General features: G+C 41.8%; 1 protein-coding gene across 1 annotated transcript in view; it reads left to right on the forward strand.

Annotated features, from left to right (window-relative positions):
• DMRT1 (doublesex and mab-3 related transcription factor 1) overlaps window positions 1-18,570 on the forward strand; it is a 62,974-nt gene that overhangs the window by 2,607 nt on the left and 41,797 nt on the right. The window contains exon 2 of the mRNA XM_062018694.1: window positions 479-662. Within this exon, the coding sequence (XP_061874678.1) occupies window positions 479-662 (184 nt within the window). The remainder of the gene's footprint in view (window positions 1-478; window positions 663-18,570) is intronic.

Genomic DNA, 18,570 nt, shown 5'->3' on the forward strand with positions numbered 1-18,570 from the left:
TGCCAGTGAGAGACCCAGCAGACTTGGATGGAGCATGAGATTGCAGGTATAAGCCCTCATGAAGAGATCGTTTATGCTGATGAAGAGGCACAACAGAGCCCTGCAAATCAATTACATTTCTTACCCCAGCAGCTGTGTATCAGCAGAGAGGAGGATAGTGACTGCACTTTTCACAGGAGCCTTTGCCTAAGAGTAACCATGTCGTGTTGGTGCTGTCAGCTTTAATACATCTTTATGTGGCTTTGTTGGAGGAAGATGTATTCACAGGCTTGTTCTTGTATGTTTGAAAACAAAACAGGGTTGGTCTTAAACAGCATTGTAACCTCCTTTAAATCTTGCACTAACCACTGGCTAGGTCACAATGTCAACACCATAGAGGATACCAAGAGGAAACAGCAGTCTTGAGTCTGTAGTCGTTGCCACTATAAATTGTGCTCAGGCCAGAGAGCATGCCCGACACCTGTCTTCTTGTTCACAGGTTGCACTGAGAAGGCAGCAAGCTCAGGAAGAAGAACTGGGAATCAGCCACCCGGTGCCCCTGCCCAGCGCTCCTGAGACACTTGTTAAGAAGAGCAGTGGTGGCAGCTCTTGTCTTGTTTTGGAAAGCAGCAGCCCTACACACTCAACGAGTACAACCATGACAGCAGCTAGCACACCATCAGGTAAAGTGATGCTCACTGCCAGAAGCAAGGGCCGATGTTGCTTGCGGTTGCCTGCTCTTGCACCTTTTGCGCTGCCTGCAGTGGTGGGGTTGTAGAGAGTCCCCTCCCCAAGAATGCTGTTTGCACCATTAGTATGATTAGTGAAAGGGGAAAACCCAGGATCAGTCTTTCATATTTTAGTTGGTTATTTTTACTTGAAAATTAGATGGGTAAAGACTGGTGCTGCAACTGAATTCAATAGGGTATATACTTGCAGGTAAAGATTTTATGAAGAGCTTTGATCCTTTGTTCCAAAATACATGCTCCTGCCACAGTCCTGGCAGTTGTGTGTTGGCTGGCTGTGTATCTTCTTCAAAATGAGAGAGTTTTGAGGACTGTATAGTAGCCAAGTGTGTAGGTAATGTCATTGACCACAGTAGAGAGCTGCTCACCTTATGTGATTTGAGGTAGTTGTACATCTGTTCTCTGTGGCCAGGTGTGATGACTACAAGTCTGACTCTCTCTTACTGTATTGCATTTAACCTTTGTAAAACAGACTTGAAAAACAAATCCAAACAGAAAAGCTCCAATATTTGTCTGCCGATTCAGTAAAACCATGGCTAAGCACAACTGGGACTTAAAAGCACTGAGGTAAAGACCATAGGCAAAATACTTTTCCCTATGCAGAGCTTGTGTCTGACAGAGCAATTGAATATGTATAAAAATGCAAATGATATAGTTAACTTCTGCTTGCAAGGACAAAAAAACCAAATCAACATAGAGGAAAGGAGGAGGATATTTAATTCCATTTTAATCACGTGTGCTGGTGTCAATAATAAAGGTGATTATACTGCCTAGTTAAGAAGATGCTTCTGTAGTGGACAATGCCTTGCATTTAGTAACAAAAAGACAGTGCATAACATGTCTGTTAGACATGTCACTCTGTTTTGCAGGTCATTACAAGCCTTGTCAGCTGGATTTGTTGCATCCATTGCAGACAGGCAGTTTCAGATGCAGAGGAATTTGTTTGGGAAGCTTTTAGAAGAACTGGGTGATAAAAAAAAATAGCTTTTTATTAGCTTTTTTGGTTTTCATCATTGCAATCATGTTAGTGTCACCTTTGGATTGACGCGATTACTCCTTTTGTGTTTGGACTACAACACGCTTTGTCCATAGACATGGAAAATGCTGGCTGAAGATTAAAGTAGTATATTCAGGAGTGTGTAGAGATTGTAAGTCAGGAGAACAAGAAAACTCTTGCTTATACAGAAAGGTGAAATTGTCATACTGTCAACAAAATTTGCATGAGCTTTGATCCTAATGTTTGTAAAATGTCAGTGGGAGTATTTAGTTTACTAATCCCACTTTAATAGAATTAAATTATAATCTTTTAACGAAAAACATTAATGAAACAAGCTTAAAGCAGTGTATGTGCCTGTATCAAGACTTGAAGAGACGAAAATGCCTAATTTTTAAGTAGTTTGAATTGTCCAAAAAATTTTGGTCAAAGCAGTTGTAAATGGTTTTCAGTCATCTTCTTTTTTCTTTGTGAGCAATTCAAACACATTGCTTCTCAAGCATTTTACTAAATAACTGCATGTGGGTCACAACATTTAAAATATACAGCTTCATCTCTAGAGAACGTGTGTGATTCCAGCCAAGAATCAAGGCAGAATGGGCTTTAGTTACAAGAAAGTGAAGAATCTGTGAATGAATAGCAAATTAGATTCATAATTGTGTTTTTAGGCACCTAAGTAGTAGCAGAAATTCATGCTTAGCTCAAAAACAACCATGCTGCATAAAATTGTGTTCCAAACAATTTTGGTGGAAGCAGTGTAAGTACTCATGGATGTGAATTTACTGCATACCGGCTCTGGAGATGCAGGAGGTACTCTGCCTTCAGCCAGCCCTGTAGAGTGGCTTCATCAGATGTCAGCATATAGACCTCACCCTGGAAAGCCTGATTTTTCAGTGAGGAGTACTGCTTAAATATTTTGGTGCTTTCTTCTTTTTAGCATATTAAGATCTTCTGTTAAATAAAGAACTGCAAGGTGTGACATGATAGGATGTTCTTTTAGGTGTCAGGTTGTTTCAGGACCAGATACTAGGAGGATTTGTGCATTGCTATTTTACCATTTTACTGGTAGCCTCAACTGCAGGCAAAATGAGAGACCCTGTTGGGCAAGTGTCTCTGTTTAGTAGGCTGAGATGCTGATTTTGCAAGAATTCACAGTAATCATTAAGGCAGGCAGAGAGTGTGAAATCCTGCATGGCAGGGGAGGTTGGAAGCTCCCTCAAGCCCTGAGAGAACGCATGGCGCTTGGAAATGCAGTATGCTCTATACAATACGCATTAGACCAGGCAAGAGATGGTTTTGACAGTAGTAGTTCTGTTCCTTCTATGAGTTTTTGGCTTCTTAAGAACAGTTTTTCTTTTGGACTCTCATCACACAGAGCGTTGTTTGGCAGCAGAGGAATAATGTGTGACGGAGTCACACAAATCACACATAGTGCCAGAGAGAGGCTTTCCTCGCTGTATCTATTTTATTGGCAGATCAGAAATACTGTGACACCTGGAGAGACCAGAGATTATTTTTCAGATGCCTTTGTGACATGCTGGTTTTGAAAAGGGGAAAAATAAATTATCATGATCATAGGCAAGGGTTTGTGCATTTACCATCTTAAGCTTGGAAACTGATTACTTTGAATGGACTGTGTCTTCCCCACTCAAAAGCAAATGGGGAATTTGGGGGTAGTTGGAAGGGAGCAGACTGCAGTCACAGGGCATTAGCAGAAGCTCTTGCAAACAGATTTTGTAGTTTCTGTGTATTTTCCCTTTAAAAGTTGCAGAGAGCAAAGGCCATCTAATTGTACAGAGCAGCAAAAAATCACAATCCCAGGGCATCTAAAGTGATTGTCCTTCCTTCTGTAGGGTAAGTACATCTTGTTAGGTGAACTAGTGTGCGAAACTCAGGAAAAGACCATGCTGAGGCATTTAACATATGCCTTTTGGACACACTCGGATTTAAAACCTAGATTCTTCCCTGTTCCATGTCAGTTTGGTACCTCTGCAATTTCAATGTTAAGAAGTGACAGGGAGGTAGGTGACAGAGATGGGGAGGAAGTGTGATCATGAAACACCTTTGAGTGAGAGCTGCACACTCTAAAGGAGTGTGAACTATTCTCTCCATTCTCTCCTCCATTCTGCTTCATCTTCGTCACAGACTAAGGGTCATATTTAGTGCATGGAGTGGGGTGGCAGCAGTATACATCACATTATGACTGGAAAGTGCTGCAAAGGACCACTTCTTCCTGTTGTTTTGTGCCTGGGTTGTGCCGATTTAGAAGCTTCCAATAGAGACAAGATAACCATAGAATTCTAAATGTGAACTCCTGCTCCTTGCCGTGGTCAGTTTCCCATTGGCTTTGCAATGTTGTGTGGTAAAGGCATTGTTCAGGTGCCTTCCCCTAGCTATCACCGGTTGACAAGTTAAACATGACATTATCAGTGAGTAATTAGCTTTGGTTTGTTTTTTCCCTTAGTTAATTTTACTGTGCATAACAGTAACAAATTAGTGTTCTTTTTACATTTCTCTAAGTAGATACTGCCTTCTTTTGAAACTCTTTTGAGGAACAGATTAGTTTTTATCTGCTCATCAGTGTGGACTGTAGCAGGGTCATCAGTAATACTATGCCTAATGAATTATGCCTCTGGATCCTCTGTCTTGTCTTCTTTACTCTTCCCTTGCTATTTTGATCTTAATCTTTCGCATTCACCTTTTCTTTAACACTACTGGATTTCAAAAATTGATGTATCGATCTTGCAAGATGTTGCTGCATAGGTAGTGAGGTAAAAAAAAAAGTTGTTAAAATTGGAAGATACCATCACCCAGGTTTTCTTTTGGAAAAAAAAAAAAACAAACCTTTGGTTTTGAAAGAAAATTCTGTTAAGTCCATTACTACAGTACTACAGCCCATTACTACAGTATAGTGTCATATGCTGTCAGAATTTTGTTTTTGTCAAAGAAGATCTTGTAGTCAGCTGCTGAGCAACACGGGGAAGCTGCTATGGACATTTCACCATGTGCTTGAACAGATTGCCCAGAGAAGTTGTGGAGCCTCCACTCTTCAGGAGACTCAAAACTCAGCTGGATGGTGCCGGAACAATCTGATCCTACTGTGAAGCTCGCCCTGCTCTGAGCAGAGTTTGGGCCAGCTGGCCTTCAGAGATTCTTTCCAAACTAAACTATTCAGTGAGTCTATGAAATACCTGCTTTTGTACTGACATAAGTGAGTATATTGAAATTTGAAATGTGGCCAGCCCTCAGTACTGATCAGCATTTGGAAGCCTGGGAAGAAATCCTATCCCTTTTGACCTAAAAACTGTCGGTAACTAAATCTAGGGTAGATTTCCACAGAAAATTAGCATTGTGGAGGTTGACATGTAGTGGAGAGGAATGCTAGTTCAGGTGACCCCAGCCTCAGTGGGGCTGAGCAGTAAGGAGGCATTAGCTGCTTCACATGTCTGTGCCAGGGCTAACATGATGGCTGCATGTCCTCAAAGGTCTTAATGGGTCTGCAGTGGTTATTGGACCATCACCCTGGTCTTTCCTTTTGTCTCCTTATTACATTCTGAGGAGAATTTTCTCCTGCTGTGCCCATTACTACTTCTCCACCAGTTTTACTTGCAAGCTGTTGCTGGGAAGCACTTGGTAGAGTTGGTCTTCTGCCTGTATGGTGGTTTTCTCAGTTTCTAAATCTTTCAAGCTGGACTAAGCAAATGCATAGGGAGTGTTTCGCTCTCTGTTTTGTTTGAAACAATCTTTGCTTGGTTGAGGATAAAACTTTCTGCTTCTTGTCTTTTTAAATTTCTGACTGATAAAACTATGTGATAAAGGAAAGTCTTTGCAATGTGGTGGCTATGGCTTTGAAATTTTCTGTTCCTACCAAAATCACATACATTCTACTTGGAGTTGTTTAAAAAGGCATTGCTCAGGAATCGAGAGAAACGTTTCTGCCTCTCTCTACTGCTTTGGTTTCACTGTTCTTGGGAACGATGCAAAGTTGTTTTGAGCATCTCATTATAAAAGGACATAGATAAATCTGAAAGTAGAGAGGGAAAGGTGACAAAAATGATGTATGACTTGTAGAAAAGGAGACTGAGGGTGGATATAACAGTCTATAAATATTTGAGAGGTAATAATATGGAGGAGGGGGAGGGATTATTTACAGTGCTTGAGACAGCATAACAAGGAGCAACGGCTAAAACTAAAAAAAGACAAAATTAAATTAGATAGTAGACACTTTTTCTCCTAACTAGAAGTGCAATTAGCAACAGAGTGACCTGCGTAAGGACAAGGGGGTAAGTGAAGCATAATCAGGAGAGGTGTTTAAGAGTGAGTTAGATTATGATCTCAAGTGATTAATATGGGGGTAAACTCTGATCAATGTGCAGGTTAAACTAGATGATGGAAATCTCCTGCAGCTTTGTCATCTATATGATTCATTGCCTCTGGCCATTGTTTGACTGTGCTAAATAAATCATAATGTTACAGGGTTCTGCATCCCTGTTTAGGTGTTTCCAGTTAATTCTTCAGTTCTAGAGCCCACACCTTGCAAAGCTTGCACTTTCCCTGCTCCTCCTTTCAAGCAATATTCGTTTGTTGTCTTTGCAGCTTCTTGTGTGTGTGGGTGCCTCTGCTTTATCTGAGCTAATATCCAAAGTGCTGTATATCTTTAGTCAGTGAATCACAGACTCTCTCAAAAGTGTGGTATTTCTGTTGAGTTGGTGAAACTGATAGAAGTAGTGGCAATTTTCAGAGTTAGGTTTCTAAATGAAGAAATTTTAGTTGTCCTTTCAGGCTTTTGATCCCGTGTGAAGCTTCCATGGAAATGTAAAAATAGTGTAAAAAGATTTGGAAAACGTTAGAGGAGTGCTCTAAGTGGTACTGTGAGGCTTGTTCAGGGCTCTCTTCACCAGAGGCAAGCGCTGGGGAGAGCTGTCTGCAGCATGTCAGGGAAGCATGGATGCTGTGGCAGAAGCCATGACCTGTCTAGATCTTCTGACTTCAGGAGAGAAGGGCTGCTCAGCCCGAGGTCTTCTGTGGCTGCCCTTTGGCTGAAGGGGTGGAGGTGAAAACCTTTACCAGGTATTTCCGTTTTTCTGTCATGTTTCAGAAGAGCTTTTTCCCTCTAAAGAACTGGGACTAGATTTTTTTCACCCTAGAGCTTTCTGTGTTTGCACCGTGTTTCTGTCCAGCTTTTCTCACACCAGGTGAGGTTTCCAACCTTAGAGCCCTCAGAGCAGGGTGCCTACCAAGTGGCTCTTGCTATGTGCTGAGGGGACTTAACTGTGCTCTCTGCCGCAGCACCTCTACCTACCTACTGAAGCTGGGCTGGTGGGAAGCCCTTATTGTTCTTTGTGCCTTGGAAGCTCTTCCTCCATCACACTGGCATTTGCATATGTGCATTTACGTTTAGAGGATTATCTGTGCTGTTTTGTGCTTTTCCATTTGTCATTATGAACACTGAGATAAAGAATGGAGCAGGAGCAGAAGATGTACTAAGAATTTTCTATCTGTGAGCACATTATTACACTATCTGCTGCTTACCGCTTGTTCCTTTCCGTGTCCTTGAAACAGTTATTATGACTTATCTGAATGTGTGGGGCTTTCTTTTTTTTTTTAGAGAAAATATAAGCAGGGAGTGAAGGAGTACTGCACGCTTCCTTAACTGAGCACTGATGTGATTTCTTGCTTTTTATTTTTTTGTGTGTGCCGCCTTCTACATTGAAGACTGCTTTCTTTCACTTTATTTACCAACTAACTTCTTAATTCATCTTGTTGACCCATTTTCTATTTTCAGTAGATTTGTCACTTAATGATATGGGGGCTAAAATTCAGTTTTGAAGGTTTCTTTTGTAGGAACACTTTTTCATATGCTGCTTCTAATTTTTTTTTCCTTATGTCTTTTTTTTTTTCCTCCTAAACTTTCTCTGGAGTTTGGGTAGCTGCTAGTCTCAATCAGAGTTGTGACTAGTTCAGTTACTTAAGTACAGACATCGTTCATGCAGTTCTCTTCTGTGTTTTCTTCAAGAGCTTGCAGAGAGACAGTTAAATGCTGGGCTTCTCTTCCTTTGCAGAGAGACTGGGTGCCTGATTTCCGCCACACCCCCCCCACCCCAATTCCTATCTTTAGTCTCTATTGATGCTATTTCTGTTGCTTACAGCATAGCTCACTGTAGTCAGGAGAACAGCTGAACCTCAGCTGATATAAGCCACCATAGCTCCAGTTCCTGTGCATTTCTATCAATTGCACTTGAACAAAATTCATAAGAGATCAATTTGCATTTACTTGGAAGCAGATTTTGTGAATGTAAACATTGTTGTATCCATGCAATACTGGAGACTATAGACAAAAGTGGTGCATATGCGTGTGATTTTTGCTTACATGCCCAAGCCCAGTGGGTGTCTATGATGGTTTTTTTCCCACTCCTGATATTAGCTTTTCCGCCACATATTTAGGTAGACTGAAAAAGCCCTCCTGTTATTTCTAGTTCGTCTAGAAATGTTTTGGGTTTCTGTCATCATATAGCTTATAACCAAGCATGGACTCCAGCTAATTCCAACCATTTCCCTACTCCCTTTATTTTTTTTAGTGTGAGCCGTAATGATTTTATCCCAGTCATATTTCCTCCAAGGTCTCCTATCTCAGACATTTGTAAAGCCTTCCCTCCCTTCTAATGTTCTCTTTGATCTCTTGTTAATGACTTAAATCCCTTTACATTTAATCCACACTGAGTTTCTTTCTCCTCCTCTCAATTTGCTTCTTTGCATCTGCAGGTGTCTGGGCTGTTTTCCGTCACTGTCTAGAAATCTGGTTTTATTTCTCAGTTTCCGTTCTCTTTCAATTTCATCCCCTGTTTTTTTTTTAAAGTTGTGTTGATTTTATGGTGTGCTCCCCTTACACACTTCAGTAGCATGTTGGATGTCTGAATGCAATGAGTTAAATGTTTGTAAATTTCTTTCTCAAACCAGCTATCTCAAGATGAATAACAACTTGTATACATACATATGCATACATAGTAGTCATACTCCCATCTGTTATACTGAAGATTGAAAATGGCACTTGTTTCTCATACTCCTAATTTTCTGAAGCACTAATTTTATTAGTCCTGGTCCTGTTAGCTGTCATGCATGCTAATAATTTTAGATATGTAAGTAATACTGCTGGATCAGTTCAGCGTGAACAAACATATACTGGAGCATTGAGATAGAGCCTAGCATCTCAGATTCAAAGCCACGTTCAGACATTTTGAATGCTTTTTCTTTACTAAAGCAATGTTTTTTTTCTGGTAAAGATTAGAATAGAATCACTGTAGCTGTATTCTAAAGGCAGAAAGTGTAAGTAAAGAAAGAACAAGCATTGCTTCCTAACTCACATAAAATATCAACTGCTCTGCTCTAGTCAGTGGCAGATGTTGAAAGTGGAATTTGCTGCTTCAGATATCTTACCAAGGGCCTGAAGCTTGTGTTAAGCATGCAAATAAAAATTACTTTCTGTAGGGTTTATTTCTTCAGCTGTATTAGGAGGATTTTAAAGTTGCACACTAAATGTTTGCAGCAGATCATTTTTATTAAGTGTACTCTAAATGTGAACAAAATGTACCCCCTCCAGTTCTACTGAAGTCAGTGGTGGTATTTCAGCTCCTCTTAGCTGGAGCTGGGCTGGGACTGTGTGTGTTAACTGGGAAACATTGTGCCAAGCTGTAGGTCTTCTGACTGGGATTTCTCCCTACTTCTTTGTTTGTTTGTTTGTTTCTCCCAAATTACATTTGCATTTGGAAAAAAAGTTTTGTGTTAAGTTTAAAATTAACTAGAAGTCTTAAATTTGGGATATTTTTTAGTTGCATTTAGGATTGCGCACACACAGAGTTAGCAGTTATTTACTCTATTGTGGGATAGTAATTCCGCGTAAGGGAAGAGTGGAAGAAATGCTTGATATTTTTTCTGGTCTTCACTTTGAAGAAAGGCAGATGGTGTTACTGTACATGGAGATGGTGACATTCTGCTTTCATTTCCAGCAGTAACTGAAATCAGTAGGATTGGATTACTTGCATGCAGTATTTAAAACAAACAAAACCAACAGACTTCACTGAGGATCTCTCTGGTCCATTAATGATGATTTCCAGTATGTCATTTGATACTGGAGAAACTTTTGAGGCATGGAAGAAAGCTGATGTCATGCCAGTGTTTTAAGAAATGCAAGTGTGGTAGGAGGGTGGCTACAAATCTGTCAGCCTTGCATCTGTTTTTGTGACAATAGTGGAGAAGTCCACAGCAGACTAAGATGAGTGGGAGGAGGAGAAATGCAGCTGTTAAAGGATGCTCACACAATGTGAATTGACAGAAGTTTATAGGTAAAAGGTTCCGTCAAGTTAGTAATCTTTTAACAAAATTGCTTGACAAAATGGCACACTGATGCAGTCATATTCTGCGAAGCATTTCATTTCTGTTGTCCTGACATCTTGATTAGGAAACTGAACTGACATAAAATCAATATTGCATGTATTAACATGATTTCAAGAAGGACCATCCTATCAGTCTGAAAATGTGAGTCTGAGTGGTGAAGCTAATGCAGTGTTGTTTCTGGAGAAGTCTAACAGGGACCTACTCTTGGCTGTGAGGTCTTCCCATTGATATCTTGCAAGCAAGCCCGGAATTGCCACAAATTGTCTTAGTAGGTGATAGAAAGGTGCATGGACTGGCAGGCAGTGTAGAAGACAGAAATGCACTGTGGGATGACGTGGCTAAATGGTTGGTCACATGCAAGCCAGAGATGTCTTAACCCATACCAGAAGTGAAGGAGGACTCTGTCCCTAAGAAACGCTGTCACTACAGAAGAGCTGGTGGCTGTGAAGGTGCTTTGCTGAATCTTGATAGTTCTGGGTGGAAAAGGATGACCAAAGGCTGGTGCAGCTCTTTCAGACAGAGTTGTGATGATGGGAAGGAGGCTTGGTGTCTTCTATGCCTGAAACTGGTGAGATCTCTGGGAGACTAGTGGCGCTTCTTCCCCAGTGACATTGTATGTACAGGAAAGTGGGCTATCAACAAATATTGGGAGATGTTTATGGTTGTTAAGTGTACCACATCAGGCTCAGGATCATCACTAAACTAAAGACAATAGGAGGCTGGGAGAGAGGACAAGGGAGGTATCTTGTTTGTTTACCCTGTTTGTGCTGTTCCCTAGGTGTCTCATTATAGCTGGTGGTGGGGACATAGCCATAGTCTGAACCAGCACACACGGGCTTGAACTTGGAAGAGCTCAGTCAGGAGATGCAGGCATAGTTAAAAGACCAGAAAACATGGCCTGAGGTGAGAGACAAGAATTTATTTTGGCCTTTAAGTGACCCCTCTCATCCAAGATCTAATTAATCCCCATATGATTGTTCCAGATTGCTTGTGCCTTTGTCAGACTAGACAAGGCCAAGTTGACGTTTCTCTGTCATTTCCTGAGATGAGTTCTGAGGATGTTGACAGAAGCATCATATTGATGCAGAATCCTGTGAAAAGCTTGGGTGCTGGCTGCATCCAGCATGAAGCTCAATCAAGACGATAACAGCCTTAATTCTAGAGTCTTCCAGATTTTCCTGCAATGTGCTGTCCTTGCTGCTTAACTTTCATCCTAGAGGGCCCTATTCTGGCAAATGTTGGTCTTGGTAAGATGTGCTGTTCCACTTAGGACTGGTTTAGCCCCTGATAGGTGGAACTGGAAAGCTTGTTCCACTGGGCTTAAATGACAGGCAATCCCAGACAAGGAGGAAAAAGAACTGCTGGATTTGGCATTTGAGCTTGAGATGGTATCATAGCATTGTTGGCAATTGAGGGAGGGAGGGAAAATGTGGTTTTCTTGAAAGGTTGCTGGTCAAAGCAACTAGAAGGACTGCAGAGGTGATTTTTCATAGGTGAATGAGAATAAGGCTGCCCTGTGTGCCTCAGAAATTGGGCAGCAGGACCACGGGTGTGAGCACAACTTCCCCTGCTGCTCTGTGGGCCATGCTCTTTGCCTTTATTTGCTGGCTTCTCTGGAACTCATGGTGACTGTTCCATTCTCTGCTGCTGTTCAGGTCTCCACCTCCCTGCTGCCTTAGAGCTAGCATAGAGCAATGGGCCAGAGGTGTGGAGGAACACAGAAAAGGGTTTTGTCTTCACGGCAGTGGCTTGGGTAGTCATCTAGGGCCTGAATTCAGGAATGCTTTCAGGAGTCCCAAGTCTCTGTTTTATCACTCTGCTTTTAGGGAGGAGGTTTTCACTGGCAGGTCTGAAAGACCTGAATCTACATACTTTGTGCTACAGAAATCTATACTGTGCAAAGTACGTACCCGAATCTTGACTATTCCTTTTGTTTGTCAGATTTTCTTATATTTGGGAAGTTTATTTCATCACACAGTTCAAAAACATCGTTTGTCTTGGTTTTTGTTTTAACTAGAATTTGCAAAGCAATAATTATTAAATACCTCTTTTCAGGTAGTGATATGAGTTGAGAGGTTTTGAGGTAAGGCATCCTTTGGAGTATATTGATACAACAAAAATCAGGGTACATGGAGTCATCTGTCTTGTTTCCTTGAGAGCCTTGCTTCTACGTAGGGTCTGATTCCAGTGTGCTTACAAAGACAAGAGACATAGTGTGTGGACCTGAAGTGCAGTGACACTGTTAGCCGAAGCAAACGGTAAGGGGATGCAGGTCATTTCTGGTCGTTCTCTGGGCACTTGGTGAAAACTGGAGACAAAAACTAGGTCCTTTGCATACTCACATCAGTATCCATAAATGACAGTCTTGTATTGGGCCAAATTTATCTCTTGGGAACCTGTACTGCATTGACAGAAGCTGTAAATTAAAGGAAGTTTAAAGCCTCCACTGCTTACTGAAGAAGCAGTAAATGGGCTTTTGTGGAAAAGAGTAGGGCTCACCAGAGTTACAAAGGTATGCAGAGAACCCAAAGTGGTGAAATCAAGATTACTGGAGGGAAAGGATAAAGAAAAAAGGTGGCACTGGAGAGGAGAGCAACTGGGACCTCCTGTAGAGCCTGATATTTAGGCTTAGCTGTGTGCTGCTGTTGTGTTCTTCAAATTCTCTTTGTGGCCTCCTACTGTTCCCTTTCTTCTCTTAATAAAGAGGTTTCTTTTCCTCATCTCTTTTTAGCTAAAGCAGGGAGTAGGAATAGGGAACATGTTAGTATGTAGTATTTTGCACAGTATCACTACTCAGGGTGCAAGTAATAAATTACACACTGCGTGCACAGACAATTTACTGCCAGCTTTTGTATGTGCTGTGACAAGTGCTCAAAAGGTCAAAAAAGCTTCCTTAACAAATTTGATAAGATAATTCAGTGAGCTGTAACAGCATAAAGTCCTGGGGGCCATAGACCAGAATAGAAGAAATAATTATGCATGGTAATGGGTAATTACAGATAATGGCCTTTTTTGGGGGTGGCAGAAAATACACAGCCCCACAGCCTTGCCTGGAATGAACATTGTCTACCACATTAACTTTATGGCAAGCTAAAAGTTCAGTGCTGGATCTGGAGATAATCTGCAACTTCCAGCGTGAAGAGAACAGAAATACTCCTCTCAAATGCAGAGCAAGCGTGCAAGTTTTGTTCCTCAGGAAGCAGAGTGCCTCAGCAGAAAGTAACGGTGCCAGCTTTCTTTGACATCTGAAATAGCTCTGTCATGATTGTCTGGTGGGAGAAACATATTGTTCCAGCATTTCTGATTATGATGTTAGGGAGTGATTTCACACTAACCTCATTCAAGGCTACTGTCTGACCTCAAAGCCAGCTATGAATTGAACTAATGCATTGTGAGGCCATTTAGCAGGAGTGTACTGATGCTTTATATACTGAGCAAGGGGAGATTGTCAGGACTGGATCTGAGACTCTTTTGAGGTCTGAAGGCAAGTATTTATTGACTGAGTAGTTAATTTTTTGGCATTTTAGTGGCATAGCTGCCTCCTGCTGCGGGAGCTGGCTTGCAGGAAGATACTAACACTGTAGTGATGAACACAGTCACTCTGGATTGAAAACTACAGGAAATGTAAACTATCAGAAACTGAAGTCTGCTCGCTGGGCAATGGCTGTTCGTTGAGTAAATGTGTTATTTGAGCAGTCACAGTTCTTCTGCATTTTCAGTGGCATGTCTGTGTTTGTATAGCGTTTCTGTAGACACAGAAGAACTAAAAACTGCTAACCATGCATGTGTATAAGAACTCACATCAATAAATGCATGCAGTGAAATTCTGCTAATTGCCACACTACATATATAGAATCCATTTTCTGAAATACATATTAATAAGCTGTTCTGTCTGCATGAGTAGATTGAACCGTGCCATTGCATGCTCCCAGACATTGAAATGTGACTTTATGTGCTTGCCAGATTTTTAAAACAGTTCCTGGTGTCTGTCCATCCCAAGCTGACTAATTCTGTCCCCTAGATTCCCTAGTGTGGTCCAGTAACCATTCCCTGTAGGAAATTTGGTGCTGCCACGCATTTCAGATGCTGAGAAAGTCTTAATACTATGGACTGTGCAGTTTGACCTCAGCATCATAGGCTTGCACAGGCATGTTTAAATTACAGTTATCTGTGTATAATAAAGTGTATAACTGACCCTTATCAGTACTGGTAGGAATAGAAAATATTGCATGCCTATATACAGAACGAGTGGATGGTGCAGGCAGAACATCAGTGTTGGCATTTCTTAGTGTGTATGCCTAAAAATGTGTTTGCATCTGTGAGACAGAGATGATGATAGAAATTCCTGTGAATTCCTTGGAATTTCCTCTCTCTCCTCCCCCAAAATAAGAAGGGAGAGAGTGATCTTTATGCTGGCTTTTGCATTGATTTTACCATGCATATCTGCAATTTGTGTAAAGCACCATAGTTTTGCTGAAGTAAATGGTCTGAGACTGGTTTACATTAACTGAGGACTAGACCACTGTTTTTCACCACACTCTGAAGTTAGGAGCCCTTCACAGGTTACTGAGTGTGTAAGACCCATATGTGTAACTGACCCCGAGAACTCCCCTTCCTTAAAAGAAAATCGCAGCCATCCTGAAATGAATTACTGGTTAACTACTGTTAATATGCCATAGAGCTGGAGAGTCGTCTGCAATGCTGTGAGATCAATAACAGTATTTATCGTGCATCATATTGATCTTCTATGAAAGAGTGCCCCATATTTCACACTGTGTACATACTGCAAAAAAAGTAGCATCAGTTCTCTACAGGAATTAGTAAAGACATAGAGAAGAACTTAGAGATCCAAGGGCACAACTGCATAAAGGGATACTGTTGTCACACTGCAAGAGCATTGCTCACACATGGAGAGAGTTTGATGGCCCTACACTGTAGATTTGATGTTCCAAAAACTGAGCAAGAATTTTAACCACATTTTTGGTGCTTTCTTCTAATTTCTGTTCCCTGTTGTATAGGTTCAGTCTCATATTTTTAATCACAGTCTGTTTGCAGCTTGCAAAATGTTTAAATTTTGTGGCTAGTAATAGGGGAAAGACCCAAGAGTCCTTCCCAGTTCTTCCATGGAGAGAATGAAAACAGCCAAGGTGTGAGCCTAGGTCCTGTAGCAGCCCTCTTGCTTTAAAGGTGGAGGAGGAGCATGAGCCTGATGGTGCAGCAGTAGTTGTGTTGTTGCGAGCTTAATTCTTCTAAAAAATAACTACCCTTAGAGCAGTGAACCCCAGGGCTGCCCCTTGTTGTAATGCGGCAAGCTCTGCGACAGAAGAGGACCCTCTCCTTGCCAGAAGAGCTATTTAACTGGACTGAATTACATTTGGGAGAAAAAAAAACCCAAACCAACCCAAGCTTAAAACTGCTTTCTTAATGTTATTATTCTCTCTGTGCTGGTGGAAAATGCCATGACACAATGACAGCCTCCCTTGAGGAGAAAATGTTGGTCACTGAGCAGCTGGAGGTGAAGGAGGCCGTGGGAAGGTTCAACCTGTAGGTAAAACAGGTACAGGTAAAATTACAGGTACAGGCCAAAGACTGACTGGAGGAAGCCCAGTTAGTTAGTTGGTTACAGATGCTGTTTCTGATAGATCTGCCCTGTTCTGCAAATGTTAGCTGTGCCTGAGGATGCTGCAGCCCAGAAGCACCATGCTTGTCTGATAGCTAGTTAGCAGACTTCACCTGGAGAGAACTGACATGGATAGGACAAGATAAACATAATAAACATGACTAGATCTCTGAATGCCATGTTTTATCCCTAGGACAGGTTAGCAAGGTTCCTTGGCTTTTAATTCTACTTCTCTTGGCACTTAGGACTCCTTTGAGGATTCCCCATGTAGGTACTGGATGGTCTGACCTATTTTTCTTCCTGAACTTTCATTGCCCATATGAAAAGTCAAGACTTCCAGGGCTTTCTACCTTAATAGCAAAACTCTTTCTCCTTAAAGTGTTTACAGTTCTTTATGTTCCATACATGTTGTATATGTATTATGAGTACGTTAGTAGTAGGAGATGACATGATTAGGCTAGGCTGGATGGAGTAAGAGCGTAGAGCTGGACCATGGACCTTGACCTGTTGTGTACCAGAGTTGCTGAAGACATGCAAGAGCTCAGCTCTTCAGAGGCATCCTTCCTTCAGGCTGCAAAGAATTGAGAGTAACCTGTGGGGTGCTTTGACCTTGTCTGACCTGACATCTGCCCACAGTTGGATGTCATGAAGCTATGTCTTGTATGAGATGTATCCCTTCTCCCAGGTGAAGCAGCAAATCTCCTCCAGATGCTACAGAAAAGGAAAAAAATGCAAAAAAGCAGAGACTTGTCCCAAAGCCTGACATAAAAGAAAATCTCATCTCCTAAATTTGGAGGAAAGTGTGAGTTGAAGCATGTGATAGCTTTCTCCTGCTCTTTATCAGATGTTGCCAGTCCTTCTGTCTTCAGAAGCATGATGTGACCTTGGGTTTAGAGAAAGTAAGTCTTCTGGCCAGCACCATTGTAGGGGTCCTAGTTCTGTGTGTAGTTAGGTTTGTCTGTCCCATCACTTGGATTTTCCCATGGCTCCTATTCTTCTTGTTAGTCTGCTGAGGCATAGCCCTGTGGAGTGGTCACAGGTCAGAAAGGTTATGTGCCAGGGATGTTACAAGGACCAGGGATTCCATAATTTTGCATTTGTAAGGGAGAAATGCCCCAGGCTGCTCATGCCTAGGGGTTTATGTGTATGGGTACATGAGTAGATGAATGAGCAGATGACCAGCTCTACAAGCTCAGTACTGAGTCTTTGAACAGGCAGCTGGTGGTACTGTAGAGGCTATTGGAAAGCAGAAGGGAAACAGAGAATTGTTTTGGTGGACCACTCTGAACACTGAAGTGCTGGTGGTTGTTGTGCACCTAGATAAAGGAAAAATGACTGGCAGCAAAACAACCCTTTGCACCTCTGGGGGCAAGTGATGGTAGTCCTAAGGTAGGAGGTAAAATGATAAAGAAGGGGTAAGGGTACATTTTTTTCTTCTACTTAGTGAAGCAAAAGACTGTCAATGCTGCTCTTTCTTCAGGAAGGAGCTGTAGCTCTGCCAGCCACAAGAATATAACGGAGACATCAAGGATGTGGCTATCTATGGGTAGGTTTCTGTTTTAGCCTAGCCCATCTTGTCCCATGCTGTACACAAGACCTTTCCAAAAGTTACAGATAAAGATGCTACTTTATCTCCCTCTTAGCTGCTGACAGCTCAGGGAGGCTCACTGTTAGTGTGTAGGTGTAAAGATGCCCCATCTTCCTGGTGCTAGTATTCTTAATGGAGAGTATTATTCCTTCTTACGATGTACTGCAAGTGGAAAGACACTACAGAAGTTCTGGAAGAAATTGCACATCTGTGCAACATCACATAGCCCTATCAGAAGTTCTGTGGCCAGTGTCCTTGCATATCTGTGTCTCACGTAAAATCTGTATCCCAGCAGGGAACAGTTTGGAGGACTTTGCTTTCAGCTTCTATTGTACAGCATGAAAAGCAGAGCAGTTGGACCACAGCTTTATTTTGGAGCTAATTTTGGGGAATGGAGTCAGGCCTGTTCTGTGATATATCAGAATTGTTGGCTTTTCAGTGGCAATTAAGTCATGGACAAAAGGCTTGAAGAGAGGTCTTCCCACATGCAGAAAGGTTGCGATAGTAAAATTCCATAAAAATACGGAAATGCAAACACTGTGGAGAGTCTTTTGTGACATTGCAGATTCCTCTCTTCTGTGTGCGAATATGATGGGCACTCCTAATGTGAAAGGCCACCTGGCTTGGTTCTTGCTTGTGTAGGTCTGAGGGGCAGAAGAATGAGATGCAGAGGGCATAAAGCACTCTGCTAATAAACAAGTATAGTTCATTGATGCCAGCAAAATTTCAGCAAGAGTTGAATAGGAGCACCATATAATTTAGTGACCTGGAAGGAGACTATCTGCGACTGCAGACAGCTTTCATTATAGCTGAAGATGCGAAATAGATTTGCATTGTAAACGTCAATAATTAGTAAAACTGATCATTAGATCTAGTGTGCAGCTAATAGTACAGTGGAAGTTGTTACCACAGCTCAGAGTGGCTGGTACCACCATATTTGTTTTGCAGGTAAGTAATAGAGGTACAGAAATACCAAGAGAAAAATGTGAAGTAAATTGGGCAAAACCTGCTTGACATCTCTCTTAGGCCTGTTACTTCATATGTGGCTGTTGTCCATGCTGCTTCACCTCTATACCAATAGCCCTTGAGAGCTCATCAGTGTGCTTTAAGCAATGTCCTCTTCTCCTCCATGGTAGAGTGAGATAACATCATGGGGAGAGCAGGAATTCCTTGCAAAAGGGATCATGATGCTGCAAACACTGCTCAGCAGCTTTACAGGGATGTGAGCTGGACCCAGGGCTGCATATATGGT

This window comes from Colius striatus, chromosome Z (assembly GCF_028858725.1).
Source record: "Colius striatus isolate bColStr4 chromosome Z, bColStr4.1.hap1, whole genome shotgun sequence".
NCBI lineage: Eukaryota > Metazoa > Chordata > Aves > Coliiformes > Coliidae > Colius > Colius striatus.